Genomic DNA, 18,043 nt, shown 5'->3' on the forward strand with positions numbered 1-18,043 from the left:
TGCTTCCTCCCAATACTAACTGAGTTTAGGGCCTTCTGGACTCTGGGAGCACCGCAGGTGATGACTGGACAGTTTCAGAGAGCTTGGATCTTCCTCCCTCACACCCCGGGGCCCCTCTCGAGTCTTTATCAGCACTACACGCGCCCCCTCCAGTCTTTGTGGCAGTACCAGGAGCTCTGCCCAGCTGTTCCTCCTGGATCCGATTCCACCCTCTGCCCTAAGCCTGGCTGCAAAGCCCTAGTCTCACCAGCACCCCTTCCCGCCCAAGGACAAGCCCTAGACCCTTTCCAGTGTGACAGTTTCACAGCCAGTGGTCCAGCGGGGTGATGAAACCTATGGTGTTCCTGTCCCTGATGGATGCCCTCATTCCTGGTCTCCTGATGCCTTCTGAGACGGGGATAGACAGGGATGCAATGGGGTTGCTTCCATTCCTACTGGGCCGGCTCACCAAGGTTCCAGTTCTGCCTCTGACCTCGTGGCCTTTACCCTCTCCCAGTCTGATGATGAAGCCTGGGCAGAATCTTAGGTCTCTTTGAGGATCTCCAGATAAAGAAGACAAAACTCCAAACTCAGAAACAAACAGCAACGCAGATTTCTACCTGAAAATTCTTTCCTTTTGGGGGAACCTGAATTAGTGGGGCTTACAGAGGCTAGGTACGCAGTGACTAGGGGCACAGTTGGAGGAGGGACCCTTCTCCATAATTTGAAAGATAAGGACCGTGTGCCTCAGATGACTTGCTCAAGGTCACACAGCTCCTTAGTAGAAGATCTGGGACCTGAAATCGGTGACTCCCCTGGGCAGAGAAGCCAAGGATGTGGGTAGCCCAGTAAGTTTACAATCAGGAGAAGCTCTGGGGCTGGGGGCTGGACACTGGTATGTTATTAAAGTTCCGTAGGTGATTCTAGCCAGGGCTGAAGACTGCTAAGCAGAGTTTGGGGTCAATCATGGGAAGATCTGCTTTGGGGAGCCCTACTCAAATTTAAATGTTCCCACAAATCCTGTGTTGTTGTTCAGTCGCTCACTTGTGTCTGACTCTTGGTGACGCCATGGACTGCAGCACATCAGGCTTCCCTGTCCTTCACCAACTCCTGGACCTTGCTCAAATTCATGTCCATTGAGTCGCTGATATCATCCAACCATCTCATCCTCTGTCGCCCCCTTCTCCTCCTGCCCTCAGTCTTTCCCAGCATCAGAGTCTTTTCCAATGAGTCAGCTCTTTGCACCAGGTAGCCAAAGTATTGGAGCTTCAGCTTCAGCTTCAGTCCTTCCAATGAATATTCAGGACTGGACTGATTTCCTTTAGGATTGTCTGGTTTGATTTCCTTGCAGTCCAAGGGACTCTCAGGAGTCTTCTCCAGCACCGCAGTTCAAAAGTATCAGTTCTTTGGCACTCAGCCTTCTTTATGGTCCAACTCTTACATCCATACATGACTACTGGAAAAACCATGGCTTTGACTGTATGGACCTTTATCAACAAAGTGATGTCTCTGCTTTTTAATATGCTGTCTAAGTTTGTCATAGCTTTCCTTCCAAGGAGCAAACATCTCTTAATTTAAAGGCTGCAGTCACCATCTGCAGCAATTTTGGAGCCCAGGAAAATAAAATTTGTCACTTCTACTTTTTCCCCTTCTATTTGCCATTAAGTGATGGGGCTGGATACCATGATCTTAGTTTTTTTGAATGTTGAGTTTTGAGCCAACTTTTTCACTCTCCTCTGGGATCTTATTAAAGTGCAGACTGTGACTCAGCAGGTCTGGGGTGAGGCTGGAGAGTCTGTTTCTAACAGGCTCCTAGGGGATGCTGATGCTGCTGCTCCACGGACCACACTTTGAGTAGCAAGCCCTGGGGGGCGCCTCTGGAGGCCCGGGGAGGGATTTGGGGCTAGAGATGAGGAGGAGGGCTCGTAAGTTCTAGGGAGCTTAGCAGAGAGTGTTGCTGAGGTTTGAAGTTGGGAAGGCTGGCTTCAGAGTGGGTGGCCTTCTCCCTAGCTGCCCGAGGGTCTGGGCACAAGCCTTGCTCGGGCCTGAAGGCTCTCGATTTCATGAGTTGCTCATGACTTTCCAGCATCATTCTCTGCCAATCTGGAGTTTCAACACTGGAAACTCGAGGTTGGGTGAGTCTGCTGATGGTCAGAACTGATGTGTGTGCGCACCCTTGAGCCCGGAGCAGGGGGCGGCTGCTCCGGTGCCCCGTCAGTACCCACTCCACCCTGGGGGTCCTCAGCCCTGTTATTTCTCTCCCTGGTCTTCTGCTGCCCCTCTAGGTGTCTCTGGGACTCTGGCATGCAGGCTGGCAGCACTCCGGGAGGACTTTGCCAGTGGGTGTTAGCCTCTCCCACTGGAAGTCGACTTGCCCACTGAAGGTCTGTGTACTAATTAGCTGGGCCCAATGCTGTTTGCTTGTTGCTATTTTGCTGCTAATGAGCCTAATGAGAACCACGTGGATGGTGGGGTGTTGGCCCTGGATGGCTGGTCTGAAGCTCTGTCAAGTATGGGCTCTTGCTTCCATGCCCTGTCAGCTGGCAGTCCTGCTTCCCCTGAGTGGTTTGCGTCTCCCTATCCCCTCCCCACGCTCTACTCCCCTGGCTGGAGCCAAGGCTGCCAGTACTGTGGAGTGCTCATGATTCTGGCCTAGCGGTTTCACAGATGTAGGGTGCCTCTCCTGGTCTGGCAAGGTTGGGGGTGACAGGGAGGGGTGTGGGACATTCCCCTAACTGCCAAGTCTAGTCTCAGAGGGTGCAGGGAGTCAATCCATCCTCTGGTCTCTTCCAGATACCTGTGGGTCCAGCCCACTGGCCACGCACAGGGAGTGATGGCCTTTGTGCCCTGGGTCTCCCCCGACCCCCAGCTTGCCTCCTCTCATGGAATCCTTGGTTGCCGTAACATACTGGCCATCTCCCTGGCAGCCTCTCTCTCTATTTCTGTCCGGCCCCTGGGCCTCGGGGAGCCATGGTGTCTGCAGGTGTCTGTTGCTGGAAGCCTAGCTGCTCTCTGCAGCCTGGCGGGGTCTGGAGCTGGGCCCTCGCCTCCTCCTCTGGTCTCGGTCTCCTCCTTCCCTTCTGTGGCTTTGCCAGCCCTGCCACACAATTTATGTGTTTATGTATTTGTGCAGGCAGCTCGCTGGGGCCTGCCGGCCCACTCGGCTGAAGCGAAGGACTGCAGGGTGTGGGGAGGCTGGATCCTGTTTAGAGTTAGGGCTTTTGGAAGACTGTCCAGTCTTCCCAGACTGACTCACCCCAATACACACACAGCCTTTGCAGGGACTTCTAAAGGCTCATCCTGGGGAAGAGGATTTGAAGAATTCTCTGGCTTCTCCTTTTATCTCAGCGTAGATGCACAGGGGCTGGGGCTGTTCTGGGGAAGGCAGAGGCTCTCAGGGAAGGGGCTAGGAGGGCTACCACCCCCACGCCCCCACCAGGACTAAGGCACAGAGTGAGAACATGTACTTTAGATTCCGGTGCCAGATTCAAGGAGTCATGGCTTTGAATCCCGGCTCTGTGTCCTCAAGCAAGTGCCTGGCCCTCTCCCAGCCCCAGAGCCTCACCCAGTGAGTATAACACCCAGTAAGTGAGGATAACACCTCACCCAGTAAGTGGGTATAACAGTCTCTATAGAGCTGCTTCTAATAATAATAACACACTCAAGATCTTACCAAGGGTCGGAACTTGATTATTAATTTTTAACCCTGACAACAACCCTCTTGTAAATCAGATTTGATCTTTATCCCCATTTACAGATGAGGTTAACTCTTTGTCCAAGTCATGCAGCTGGGAATCGGCAGAGCCTGGGTGTGAATTTAAGTAGCCTGGTCCAGAGGGCTAGGGCTTGACACCACGCTCCTGGGAAACGAGTGAGTGCATATAGAGAGCCTGGCATGGGGTAAATTTGGCTGTGATCTTACTCAATCCAGGAGGCTATGCTGCCTGCCTGGGTTTAAATGCCAGCTCCATAGCTTAGCTGCAGGACCCTGGGCAAGATGTTTAAGCTCTCTGTGCCTCAATTTCTTTTTCCGTAAAATATGACTAATACTTGTCCCTGCCTCACAGAATTATAAGGAACAAAGAGATAGCTTAGGGCAAATGTTTAGTTCAAAGCCTGGCATGTTCTGGGTGTTCTATACATGTCTGGCCTTGATGGTGAGAGCAGGAACTGTATCTCATGGCCCCTGGGCCTGCAGCACAGTGCATGTGTTCATTGGATACAAGGAGCAAGGCTCACCAACAATGTGCTGAGCAACACAGGGCCTTTCCCAGGCCTGCGCAGAGAGGTCTCCTCCTGTTGCCCTGGGCTCATCAACCTTTTCATAAAACTCCCCATGGTGCTCAGGAGACCCTGGAATGGCCTGGGCACTTGTTCTTGTGTTTTGGCCCCAAGCCTCTCTACATGTGGGGCCATTACAACAGCATGACTTCTGGACCACATCTCAGTGCTGTGAGGATCCCCATCCCTTCTGATCTGAGCTTCTCCTGGGTTTCCCTGAAGGATCTCTTCTGGCCCACCCAGCCCAGCCCTGCAAATGACCCCACCCCAAAGGCCAAGACTCTGGCCAGATGGGGAAGAGCCCCAACTTTGGAGCCAGACTCTCTGAGTTCAAACTCTTGTTCCATCACTTACTTGCACAGGGATCTCAGACAAGTTTCTGGACTGCTCTAAGCCTCAGTTTGTCCATATGTCAAATGAGGGTCAGACTGGTACCAGTGGTTGTTGTGAGAATCTTCAGAGGAGATACTTGTAAAGAAATTGGCCCCAGAGTCTCATAATGGTAAGTGCTGAGCAAATGTTAAGGAAAAGGGTCAGGGCACGTGTGGGATTTGCAGGTTCATTACTGATTGTTTAGAAACCAGCAGGAACTAGAGGCTTGAGCCTACCTATGGCTCATCTCTAGGTGAATTGTCTGATGAGATTCAGTAGTTGGTGGGAGTGGTAGAAAGGAAAGTGGAAGGTGTTAAGGGGAGTTATCACACAACTGCAGTGGAGACCCAGCTAACACAAAGGGTACAGTCCTAGCAAGAAACATTGCCCATCTCTACCCCCTCCATGTGGGGGTACCTTAGATCTTCCTGTTGAGCAGGTGTGTGCCCTCAAGTCTTTTTGCTCAAAGGAGTATGTAGGAGATGCTCTTACCCAGGGCCTTCTCTGGAGGCTCAGATGGTAAAGAATATGCTTGCAATGCGGGAGACACCAAAGTCACAGGTTTGATCCCTGGGTTGGGAAGATCCCCTGGGGAAGGAAATGGCAACCCACTCCAATATTCTTGCCTAGAGAATTCCTTGGACAGAGGAGCCTGGTGGGTTACAGTCCATGGGGTCACAGAGTCAGACATGACTGAGCGACTAACACACATATGCATGGATGTACACACATGCATGCACACATATACACACACACAAATAATTCTATGGACAGAGGAGCCTGGTGGGTTACAGTCCTTGGATCACAAAGAGCTGGACATGGCTGAGTGACTAACACTTTCACTTTCATTTCCCCAGGGGGTCCTGAAGCCAGGGGCTGTGTTCTGTCGATGCCAGTGGGGTGCCTACTTGGTACATGTGTATTAAAGGACTGAGTGGGTGAATGATTACTTGGGTGACCTGACAGTTTCCTTCTGCCATCCCCAGCTGCCTCTTCTCATCTCCTCAGCTTTGCCTTTCCTACTCAACATCTTAATGTTGGGCTACCTTTAACATTCTCCAGATCTTCCAAATCCTCCTCCCAGAGAGGGGGGACCGTGTGAAGCAAATCCAGCATTAGTTGCCCCCCACCCATCATTGAGTGCCAGTAGGCACTGTGCCAGACAATTAAAACACAATAATAATAAGAGTGGCAGTACTCGCTCTGTGCCAGGGACCACACTAAACCCTTCAGCACCCCCTGTCCTGTGAGCGGCCACCACATCCATCTCTGTACCGGCTCCTCCCATGTCCCTTGGCTGCTGCTTCTCCTCTGCCCAGCAACTAAACATTGGACTGAGTTCTGGGCCCTCTTCTTTTCTTTTTCACTGCCCCGTCCTGGAGTGATCTAATGCATTCCCATGGATGTGAGCATCGTCTCTGGGCTGATGACGCCCAGATTTATGTGCATCTTCAGCCAGACCTCTCCTCCAACCTCCAGACTCCTTTCATCCTGCTGCCTCCTCGACATCTTGATGCTCTTGATGCCTCCAGACAACCCCCACCCTAGCTTTACCAAAGTGAGCTCATGGTTTCACTCCCTCTGAGCCAATGTCCCTGACCAGGTCTTACCCATCCTGTTAAAAGGCAGCCTGTCTATCCGAATGCTCACGCTGCACTCTTGGGACCATTTAGGACACCTTCCTCTTGCTCCGGTTTTTGTCCAGTCCTTCCCTGAGCCCTGTGTGCTTCACTTCCTAAATCTCTTGGGAGCCTCTCTGCTTCTCACTCTCCCACCCCTCACCCCACAACCAATGCTTCTCCAGTCTGTGGTCTCAGGCAACAGCTCATCCTCCTAGGAGACCGCTGCAGCTGGCTGACTGCTCCCACTGTCCCCCTTACCCTCAGGTTCCATCTCGTAAATTCGATAATCACACGTGCGTGTGTGTTAAGTCGCTTCAGTCTTGTCTGACTCTTCGAGACCCTATGGACACTAGTCCGCCAGGCTCCTCTGTCCATGGGATTCTCCAGGCAAGAATACTGGGGTGGGTTGCCATTTCCTTCTCCAGGGGATCTTCTCAACCCAGGGACGGAACCCGCATCTCGTATGTCTCCTGCACTGGCAGGCATGTTCTTTACCACTAGCGCCACCTGGGAAGTCCAGATATTCACACATTGCTGGACAAACCTTCCTGCGGCAGCGTGTCCAGCCTCGTGTGTCAGCCCCTCGCACACCGAATCCAGTCTGGGTTCCTGGGATGTGCCGCCTCCAGGCTGTTCCACGAGATTTCTCTCGTCTCTGTAGGTGGCTACCTCCTCATCCTCCTTCCGGTCTCTGTTTCCAGCTCCCCCCACCGCTCTGTGGAGAGTTGCCCCCAGCAGCCTTGTTTTTTTGGATCTCAGCCCCTCGACTGTTTCCTCCATCCTTCATATCCTGACTTCTCTTCCTCTGCTTGTTTGTTTACTCATTTTATGAGTCTTGCTGAGCTGGAGGTTCTGTGAAGAAAAGAATCTTTTTCTCTTCGGAAAAAAAAGTACGGTACCATCCTAGGCAAAGAGTAAATGTTGGATGCATGACTATTTTCTAGAGAAAACGAGACTGGCAGAGGTGATGAAACTTGGCTGAGGTCACCAGGTTGGAATTCAAATGCAGGTCTCTTTGACTGTAAGGCTGCCCTCTCCTCCACATGTCTGCCCTGGCCTTGGCTGAGTTATAAGTGGGAATGGTGTACTCCTTCCCTCTCGAACTTTGTGGGTCCTGGGCATGGAGCTGCTGTGTCTGCAGAAGGGCTTGGATGGCTCCATGTCAGCCACAGACCTGTCCTCCGTGTCCTGGAGCGGCTCCCCTGGAAAAGACAGGGTCCCTGGGCATGTCCCCGAGGAGGGCTGCTTCAAGATTCCATCCCATCTCCAGGGGCCCTCTTTAAATCCCTGCCTCCTCTAGACAGAGCCCTCGAGGCTGTGAAGGGGGTGGACCAGTGAGCTTCTGCTTTAGGGCAGGAGCTTGCTTCAAACCTGGGCCTCAGCCCCGGGCTTCCGAGTCCTACCCAGTGGTCCCTTCCTCATGCCTGCTGGAGCTGATGGGAATTGAGGCTGCTCTCTGCCCCAGCCCCTGGCCCCCAAACTGGCCCAGCATCTCGGCATTTGTTAATGCAATTAGCAGGGCGGTCCATGCTGAGGGGCTGGGGGCCAAGGTCTGACTCACACCTCCCTTTCCTCCCCTCCAGCCGCCAAACGGTAGAGGCCCACTCGGCCTGCCAGACGACGACGTCTGCAGAGCGCGCGCGAGGGGCCAAGAACGGCATCTTTCTCTCATTAGAGGCTTTTATGTGAACACAACTGCTATTTTGGAGCCGGGCGCTTGGCTGGCCCCTGAGCCCCAGGGCTGCTTCCAGCCCTCCTGAGCTGCCATCCCAGCCCAGCTGTGGTGGGAACAGCCGAGTCCTTAAGGACCTGACTTCTCCCACAGCCTGACAGTTCGGGGCCGAGTCAGGGTCTGGGGGTGGACACAGCCCCTGGGCAGAGTTTGGGTGTGGAGAGGACGAGTCCCCCGTGGATTCTGAGAGTGTATGAAGGCCAGTGAGGGGTTTCCTGGCCCTGGGGCAGGGGCGGGGCTCTGACATCAGGGTCCCCTTTCTTTGGGAACCAGAGGTCAAGGCTGTGGAGAAACAGCTCAGGGCCACAGTTACCGCCGCCCCCCACCCCCCCCCCCCCCCCCCCACCACCCAGTGAGGTGAATTGCGAAGGCAAACTGAGGCTCCAGGTAGGAGTCTAAGGTGGGGTGCGAGGGAAGCACAGTCTTGAGGGTGGTAGGAAACTGTCCTGCCTGCAAAGGCCTCCAGGTATGGAAGAGACAGGGCCCTGTCCTGAGGGAGGGACCGGGTACTCAGTGGGGGAGATCCTAGTGTTCCACTGAGGCAGAGTTTAGGAAAGATGGCGGTTTAATCTGAGAGGCTGCTGAGGAGCCTCAGGTGTGCGGGTGCTGGGCCCAGAGTCTAATCTGGAAGCTAGATTTATCTCCCAGACAAGACAGCGTGTGGGGGGCCTGGAGGCCTCAGAGGAGGGTGCAGGCTTAAGCCGCCCACCCTGAAGTCAGTGCCTCACCTAATGGACAACTGATGGAGAAGGCATCTCTAAGTCCCAGGAGAGAGAGCTGATGACAAGAGGCCTGCATGATGAGGGTGGGTGGTGGGGAGGAGGCCGGTGTGTTCAGCACCTGAGAAGCAGCCCTACCGCTGCCCCCCAGTGTGTGTTGCATCTGTAACTAGGGCTCACGTTGTCATTGCCTTTTCCTGGGAAAAAGGTCATGGCAGAGAAATCCAGAAGCCCTCTTGCATCCATCCCTGGGGGTGTGGGTTTTTTTTTTTTTTTTTAAAGCTTTCTTTTTATTTTTAAAAGCTTTGCAAAATGCTGTCCAGTACAACTTCCTGTGGAAACTTTCTGTGGAAATGCTCGGTATCCTGCCATCTAACATGGTAGCCATGAGCCTCTTTTAGCTGTTGAACCCTTGACATGTGGCTAGTGCAACTGAATTTTAAATTTTATTTAATCAGTTTCACTGTCAATAGCCCTGTGTTGCTCATGGCTACAGGCTTCCCTGGTGGCTCAGAAGGTAAAGAACCTGCCTGCAATGCAGGAGACCCGGGTTCGATCCCTGGGTTGGGAAGATTCCCTGGAGGAGGGTATGGAGACCCACTCCAGTATTCCTGCCTGGAGAATCCCCAGGGGGAGAGGCACCTGACAGGCTACAGCCCATGGGGTCGTAAGAGCCGGACATGACTAAGCACAGCACAGCACGGCTCATGGCTACAGCATTAGACAGCACTGGACAGCACAGCCTCAGAAAGTGCAAGCACTTCCACGTCCCTGATTTCTGCTGAGGCTCACACAACTCTTTGAGGCAGCAATTGTCAGACCCATTTGATGGACAAGACAACTGAGGCATAGGTTGAGGCATCTCAGTGAGACAAGATGTGCCCAAGGGCACACAGGTGGGGTGTGGCTGAGCGAGGGGTCAAACCAGATCTTCCTGACTCAACCCAAGGTCCTTTTGCAACCAAGCCACTGTTCACAGAGGATCTGAGCAGATGGCAGAAGCAGCCTGCCTGGTGGGAGCTCTTTCCAGACTCTCCCCCGCCCCAAGCCTGCCCATTCTGAATTGGGTCTCCTCCCAAATGGAGGGGTTTTGTGTGGAAAATCTGAGCAAACCTCTTCTCGACTGTACTGGATCTGAGTGAAGGTGGAAGGGGGCACAGCCAGGAGTCGGGGGAGGGGGCGTGGTGGAGAGAATGATACTTTCTATTTCTTACTTTCAAAGCAGTTTCGGGAGTTTTCTTTTTATTCCCTCTCTTTTGGCATCCTGCTAACTTCACAGAGCTGAACTCCCCAAGCTGAAACTTTCCACATGTCCAATCCTCAGTGAGAAAGAGAGTGCCAGGAATGTGGAGAAGCCAGGGTTCAGGAGCCCAAATTATGAATGGCTAATGGCTGGCATTGGTGAGCGGGTATGGGAATCCAGGAGCAGGATCACCTCCAGGTTCTGAGGATGCTGGTCCTCGACAGGGAGGGGCTGGATATGTCTTCAGTGGCTAGACATGGGAATCGTGGCATCATGCTTGATAACCTGTCACCAACAATCAACAAAGACTCGTTAAAGCCATATACCCGCTCTGGGTCGATTTCTCAAGTATAAGCCATGACCTCTGCTCTTATGGGAAAATGGGAGAAATGAGGATCCAAGCATGAAACGTGAAGACAGCCCAGCCTGCCACGCTGGGAATTTTCTCTCTTAAACTTCCCACAATGCCACATGAAACTGCCTCCCTGGGGGTGCCGCAGCATTTCCTTTTTCGCTTTATGCAATCGCCCCTGCCATGGGCGATTCTGCAATGGCTGAGCACTAGATACTTCAGTTTTTAAATCTGTGCTCATTTGGCTTAGGAATGCTTTTCACGGTCTCCTTTAAACAAAAGGCACATGACCACTATGGCCCCCTCCTTCCCCAAGGGTTCCAAACTTTTGCATTTCACGCACCAGTAAATATTCAAAAACATCTTATGTATCAAAGTACAGTAGCCAGCTTTTCATTTTGCCAAGTGAGGATATTAGAAACACCATTTGCCATCACCTTTAACCACTTCAAAGAACATTTTAACACCAGAAAAGGAGGCAAGATATAATCTTAAAAGGCACTTAATTTTCTTTTTTTATTGGAGTATAGTTGCTTTACAGTGTTGTTAGTTTCTGCTGTACAGCAAAGTGAATCAGCTATCCATATACATCTCCCCCGGCTTTTTTGGATTTCTTTCCCATTTAGGTCACCACAGAGCACTGAGTAGAGTTCCCTGTGCTGTATAGCAGGTTTTTACTACTTATTTATTTTATACATAGTATCAATAGTGTATATATGTCAACCTCAATCTCCCAGTTCATCCAACCGCCAACTTTCCCTTTGGGTATCTATATGTTTGTCCTCTGCATCTGAAAGACACTTTTTCAATGGGGAAGAAAATAGCGTTATAAGAAACACAAGAAACTGTTTTGTTTTTCTTGTTTTATGGCAGGCCGGTAAAAACTGACCTGACTGTTCCTCTTCATGGACAGGCACTTGGAACCATCATTTGGGACCAATTGGGAGTGGTTTTGGGGGGAGGGGGGAGGGAGGAGAGGAGTTTATGCTCCAATCCCATAAGGCAGATGCTCAGCTCAGAGCAAAACACCGTAGTGAGGGAATCACTACCTGCTGAGACTTGAGAAGACAACGAAGAGAAGGATGCAAATGAAGTTGGTGAGAGCTGGCTCACAACCTCTGAAATCACAGCACTTGTTTCAGGAGGACCTTTCTTAGCCGACCTGGCCTCTGTGCTGTTTCAGAAATGACTGGTCCAGAAAGGTTATCTTTCCAAACGGGTTTTTTCTGCCAACACGTCTGGCTGGTTTGCAAGCCTTTTAGAACTTTTATCGACCACAATATTACATACATATATACATGCCAGTTTTATAGTTTCCCTTAGCCACCCACTTACCATAAGCTGTTTGTTCATCACACCAACCAAAGTTTGCCAAGCCTGGTCCTCGATGAAGATCTAACTGCCTGGTGGCAAGGGGCTTCCGTGGTTTTGAGAACCCACCACGGGGCCGGGCTTCCTCCATACAGGGAGCAGTCTTGTTGTCTTTGTATCCCTGGCACCCGATCTGACCCAGAGAGGGTGTTCACTAAATGTCTGCGGATGTATTGGTGAATGAGGCAGAACCAGGGACAGGTGAGTCACAGGGAAGTACAGGCTCAAACTGCAGGATGTGGGGCGTTGGATTTTTAGAGAGTGAAAGGTCTTATTGTTAGAGTCAAGGACGGGCCATCCTTGCAGCCCAGGAGGGGAAGGACAGAAGCTAGACTGGTTTCGAAAGCCTCTCTTAAGGGCAAAGACCACCCACGAGGAGGTGGAATGGAAACGGAGGCTGGGAGGGGCTGTGTGACCTTTCCCTCCCCCATGCCAGGCTTGGCCATCAGAGAGGTATGGGTGGATCCGAGGGGCTAGGAGTAATGTAGCATCTGTGGTCCACATGGGAAACCACTCAAGCCCTCCCTTTCTACTCCATCCCCAAGATAAACCAGGGCTGACACTTGTCCTGCGCAAACCTGCTCTCGCAATGTTCTCTGGTCCTGCTTTGGCCCCAGGCAGCCTGTGTCTCTGGTGGTGGTGGTGACAAGGGCTTGGCGGGTGGTCAGGTGGGGGCTCGTTCCACTTGGGCAGGTGGAGGGGCAGCCAGGTGATAGGCCAAAATCCTGCTAAGGTGGCAGTTTGTGTTTGGGGAAGTGCTCAGGGTTACAATTCTCTCGCAGAGACTGCTTACCTGGAGGTCTGGGGCCTACCAGGAACAGATGCCCAGGCATTGAGGAAAATGATCTTGCCTTAGGATCTAGCTCATGATTGGGATCCTACAGTGAGACCTAATATTTCCTTACTTGCTCCTGAGTAGGCAAGCTGCCCTTGGTTTACACTATGCTATGCTAAGTCGCTTCAGTCGTGGCGACTCTGTGCGACTCCATAGACGGCAGCCCACCAGGCTCCCCCGTCCCTGGGATTCTCCAGGCAAGAACACTGGAGTGGGTTGCCATTTCCTTCTCCAGTACATGAAACTGAAAAGTGAAAGTGAAGTCGCTTAGTCATGTCCGACTCTTAGGGACCCCATGGACTGCAACCTACCAGGCTCCTCCATCCATGGGATTTTCCAGGCAACAGTACTGGAGTGGGGTGCCATTGCCTTCTCCTATGCCCAATCTATTCATCCTTTCTGTCTCTGGTCAGCGTCACCACCTCCAGGAAGCCTTCCCTGACTTTCACGTCTTGCCTCAGGCTAGGTTAGAGGCTCTGGTCAACACTTATCACATGCCCTATGTCCTGGCTTCTACATGAGACAGGACACTCCCTGAGAGAGGGAGCCTCTTTACCACTGGCCTCACACCTAGTGAGTGCTCGGTGAATGTTCACTGAGTGAATGCATGAGCTGCTAAACATCCTCCCTCTATCTCAGATTGACTGTGTGGGCTTTGGAGAGGGATGGCTCTCATGGTCTGAGGTCTCTACCACCAGAGCTGACCTGGGATGCACAGCGTCCCGGGGCAGGGCTCCCAAGGATGCATTCAGTAGCTGACTTAAGGCCAACAGATCCCTTTTGTTGTTTCATCATCAGCTCTGGGCCAAGGTTCAGAGGTGGGTCAGCCCTGCTCGGAGGCAGTGGGGGTGGATGGAGCCTGGGCTTTTCAGTCAAACGCTCCTGGATTGGGTCCTCCATCCAATACCGCCTGGCTGGGTGACCTCTGCACGTCTTTTAATCTCTCTGAGCTTCAGAGGCATTATTTGTAAAATGAGAATCACAATCCCACTTGCTGTATAGGATTGTTTTAGGCTTAAATGAGACAGTGTATCGGAGAAGGCAATGGCACCCCGCTCCAGTACTCTTGCCTGGAAAATCCCATGGATGGAGGAGCCTGGTGGGCTATGGTCCATGGGGTCGTTAGGAGTCAGACATGACTGAGTGACTTCACTTTCACTTTTCAGTTGCATACATTGGAGAAGGAAATGGCAACCCACTCCATTGTTCTTGCCCGGAGAATCCTAGGGACAGGGGAGCCTGGTGGAGTGTCGTCTGTGGGGTCGTACAGAGTTGGGCACGACTGAAGCGACTTAGCAGCAGCAGCAGCAGCTGCCATAATTAAAGAGCTTCCCAGGTGGCTCAGGGGGTAAGGAATCTGCCTGCAATGCAGGAGATGCAGTAATTATGGGTTTGATCCCAGGCTTGGGGAGATCCCCTGGAGGAGGGTATGGCAGCCCACTCTTGCCTGGAGAATCTCATGGACAAAGGAGTGTGGTGGACTACAGTCCATGGGGTCACAGAGAGTCAGACATGACTGAAGCGACTGAGCACGCACACACACTGTAATAAAAATAATATCGATAGTGTTGTAATGAAATATATGCTAGGAGTTAAGGAGGAAAAGAGGTGTAAGGGACAGTCACTGCACCTGGGGGTGCTGGTCATATTATTTAGGGAGTTGAGACACATCCGTAAAGAATCTATCACACTGATGGTGGGCGGGGCTTCCCTGATGGTTCAGTGGGTAAAGAATTTGCCTGCAATGCAGGAGACACAGGAGATGCGGGCTCAATCCCTGGGTCGGGAAGATCCCCTGGAGGAGGAAATGGCAACCCTGACAGGCTACTGCCCAAAGGGTCGCAAAGAGCTGGACACAACTGAGCACGAGCCCAGATGGACAGACCGACAGTGGCCCGTCGGGCATGAGTGCTGTGCACCGTGGTTCAGAGGAGGGAGCAGTACCTGGAGGCAGGTCATCTGGGATGGGGGCAGGGAGGCCTTGAAGGAACAGCAGGACTTAGTGGAGAGGAACAGGAGAGAGCCCCAGGAGGGGACACAGCACATACAGAGGCTGAGAGGAGAGAAGAGGAAACCATGCCCGCAGGCCAGTCCCCAGCTGGACAGACCACGCACAGGGAGCGCTAAGCGTGTGTAGAACACGGTGTCGGGGGTGCGGCCGGTCACGCAGTCTTTGACCGGTGGTCTGAACACGGCTGGGCGGCCCTCACCCTCTCCCTGTCTCCGCAGCCGTGTGCCAGCCACCCTGCCAGAACCGGGGCTCCTGCAGCCGGCCCCAGCTCTGCGTGTGCCGCTCAGGCTTCCGTGGAGCCCGCTGCGAAGAGGTCATTCCTGAGGAGGAATTCGACCCCCAGAACTCCAGGCCAGCACCCCGACGCTCGGCCGAGGGACCCCCCAGCCTGCGCAGGAGCAGTGTGGCCAGAGAAAGCACCACGGCCAGAGTGCGCCCCCCAGCGGCACAGCTGCAGCGGGCCAGGTAAGTCCCCTTCCTCAGCAGGCTCTCCCTTCTTTGGGGGGAGGGTGTGCAGCTTCTCTGGGGGGGGGCTTCTGCCTTCCGCCTGTTTGGTGAACACCTTGGTGGAGACGGCCAGAGGGACTCTCCTCCCCTCCCCCGGCCCCGCCGGAGGGGTGGCAAGCAGGTCTGCAGGTTTCAGGGTTGGCACAGGCTCTGGCAGACTGGACTGCATGGTGGCGGTGGGAGGGGAGCTGCTACCCTCCAGGTCCTGGGAGAAAGACGAGGAGGGCATGTGCCTGGACCCAGGCTCTCTGCTTTCAAATCCTGGTTGCCACTTCCTAGGTGGGTGACCTTGGGCAAGTTACTTACCTCTCTGATTCCTCATCAGTAAGGTGGGGACAATGACGATGATGATAACCATGGAATTGTAAGGATTAAATTCATTAATAAGAAGAAAGTGTTTAGAAGGGTGCCTGGCACAGAGAAAACTCTATAAATGTTTCTCCTCCACTTCCTTCTTTTCTACCTGTGGTCCATGCAATGCGGGAAGGACTCCTCTACCAGAAAAAAAAAAAAACCCTTCCAGGACTTCCCTGGTGGTCCAGTGGTTAAGACTCTGCTTGACTGCCACGAGTTCGATCCCTGGTCGGGGAACTAAGATGCCATATGCTGTGCCGCCAAAAAAAATAATAAAAAATAAAAAGTTTTTAAAAAGCCATTTCAGCTCTCTTGCCATCGGTGCTAGCAGCCTCTCTCCTTGGAGCCGCCTGCAGGAACATGTAGTGGAAGGCAGAAGGCTAAGAAGTGGGAAGGGGGTGTTCTCGGGCAGAAGTCCCTGGCCTACTTGCCAGCCAACCTGGCCAGACATTTCCTAGCTCAGGACAGGGAGTCTGAACTTTGGTAAACTGGTCCATTTCTGGGGGCTGTGTTTTCTTTTTGGTTTTTCAGGTTAGTTTTTCCATTTGCTTCCTACTAAGGAAGTTCTTTCTGAAATGTTTGACCCTTGTCTTGCTGAACTCAGGGGAAAAAAAGGATTTGCCCTCCCGGAGGAGGCTGACAGAACCAGCAGGAGGAGGCTGACCTCGAGGCCAGGTCCCCAGTGGGAAAGCTCAGGAGAGAAAGGAAAGGAGCTTGAGGTTGTCCAGCCACTCTGAAGGAGGAGAGCGGGGACAGACCAGGGTCTTGGTAGGGGTGTTTCACCACCCAAGCGAGCACGTGGTTTTTGAGGGCAGCCAGGAGCAGAAAAAAGCAGAAGGGTGAACTTGGGTCAAGGCCTAGGGAGCACCAAAGTCAAAGCCAGAAGAGCCCAACTCTTTGGCCAAGGCCTTGGGACGCCAGAGCAGAGAGAGAGGCAGAGCTAAGGGCCAGGTGGGCAAGGCAGGGGGCACGGTGAACCGCCTGGCCCTGGCTGTGACCAGCTGGGCAGGGCCTGAATCTTGTTCTAATGGGTCCCAGCTCTGAGTCCAAGGTGGGCGGGCCTGGTGCAAAGGCACTTGGAGGAGCCCCAGGGGTGGCAGCTCCAGGGCCGGTCCTGGAAGCAGGATGGAAGCAGAATCCTTCTAGCTGGGCTTCCCCCTGCCCCTCTCCCCGAAGCTTCTTTTGGCTTGTGGGATTTGTTCATTTTATAGTGCATTTATCCCTCTGTGTTGGTGCTTGCTTGGCAGGTCATTCTGTCCCCTTGGATCCTTGAATTGGAACTGTTTGACATCCCCTGCCCTGTCTTCCCAGCCTCTCCAGCTCCTCTTTTTCAAAGCCCAGTCCCACTTCCTCCAGAAAGCATCCCCTCTGTCGTGTCTGCCCAGCTCTGACCTCCTGCAGCACATGCTTGGCCCACATCCCTGGAGTCTGTGCCCTGTGTCTGCAATCAGCCTGTACGGCCTGCACCCTGGAAGTCAGCGCCTGTCTCAGGCTGGATGTCCCCACAACGCCGCCTTGCAGAAATCACTCCATCTGCATGGCTTTCTGTCGCTTGGTCCCAACTTAAGAGTGACCTCACAAAGGGCCCGCTTGGCCCTGAGCCCTCACTTTGCCCGGGAACCAAGGGCACCCCCGCCCCCGCTGCCGTGAGGAGGGGGCCACGGCTCCCGGGTGCCGCACTTCTTACTTGGCCTCAGGATGGTCTGTTCATTTGCTCCCTGGACCAGGAGCTCCCTGAGGGCAGGGACCACCGCGTCCTCCTCGTTCATGGACGTGTCTGGTGCCTCACATTACCCCCGGCACTCTGTAGTCAACACAAGCTGAAGGAGAACACGGATGAGGCGCGATGCTGGGGAGAGGAGGAGGCCGGGAGGGGAGGAAGACGAACTCTGTGAGGCTTTGGTCCCTGGGGAGGGTCCCGCATAAGTGGGAGGCAGTGGAGGACGAAGGCCCGGGGTGAGGTCTCCGGCCCCACAGCAGGGCTGTCCTTTCTGAGCTTCACAGGCTCCCTGGCCAGGGACTACTGTGATGTTTTTAATGAGCTACAGCCTCCAGGCCAGCACGGTCTCTCTCTCTCTGCCCTGGCGCCTCAATGCCATGAAATCTGGGAAAGTCCGAGCAGCCCGCTGTCGGCCCAGCTGTGTTTTGCTTTGGGAGGCCAAGTCCCACTTGCCTGGTGGTGTCAGACGTTTCCTGTGAGCCTGGCCAGCTTTCCCAAGCAGCCTCTGGCCTCTCTCCTGATGGCAACTTGGACAGGCCTTTGGTGTCCAGATAAAGGGGGTGACATAAATGCAGTGGGCACTCGAGGAGGGTGGGGTGCAAAATGAGCAGGGCGGGGAGACACTGCAGGGGCTGGTGACGGCCAGAGGCTACCTTCAGGACAGCACTAGACAGAGGCCAGGGACTTGTGTCTCAGAAGGAAGATGCGAGGGGGCGGTGGTGGGGGGCGCATGGGAGAACCTCGGGCAGCGGGCAGCACGCCCTACGAGAGCCAGACGTGGACTGATGTTGTCCAGCTGCAGCCTGGGCTGGCTGCAGAGGCCCGGAGACTCCCTCTGAGACTCAGGTTCAGACTTCTTCCCCAGGCTGGGCAGAGAGCCTGCCGCACCTGGGGAGCAGGAGCCAGGCAGCTGGGAAAGAGCCTCAGGAGACTGGGGGAAGGAGG

General features: G+C 53.6%; 1 protein-coding gene across 4 annotated transcripts in view; it reads left to right on the forward strand.

Moving 5' to 3' along the window:
• Positions 1–18,043, forward strand: part of LTBP2 (latent transforming growth factor beta binding protein 2) — a 109,211-nt gene that overhangs the window by 8,444 nt on the left and 82,724 nt on the right. For all 4 annotated transcript variants that reach the window (XM_025295203.3, XM_025295205.3, XM_025295204.3 and 1 more), the window contains exon 3: positions 14,736–14,982. In XM_025295203.3, coding sequence (XP_025150988.3) covers positions 14,736–14,982 — 247 coding nt within the window. The remainder of the gene's footprint in view (positions 1–14,735; positions 14,983–18,043) is intronic.

The sequence above is a fragment of the Bubalus bubalis genome, chromosome 11 (assembly GCF_019923935.1).
Source record: "Bubalus bubalis isolate 160015118507 breed Murrah chromosome 11, NDDB_SH_1, whole genome shotgun sequence".
NCBI lineage: Eukaryota > Metazoa > Chordata > Mammalia > Artiodactyla > Bovidae > Bubalus > Bubalus bubalis.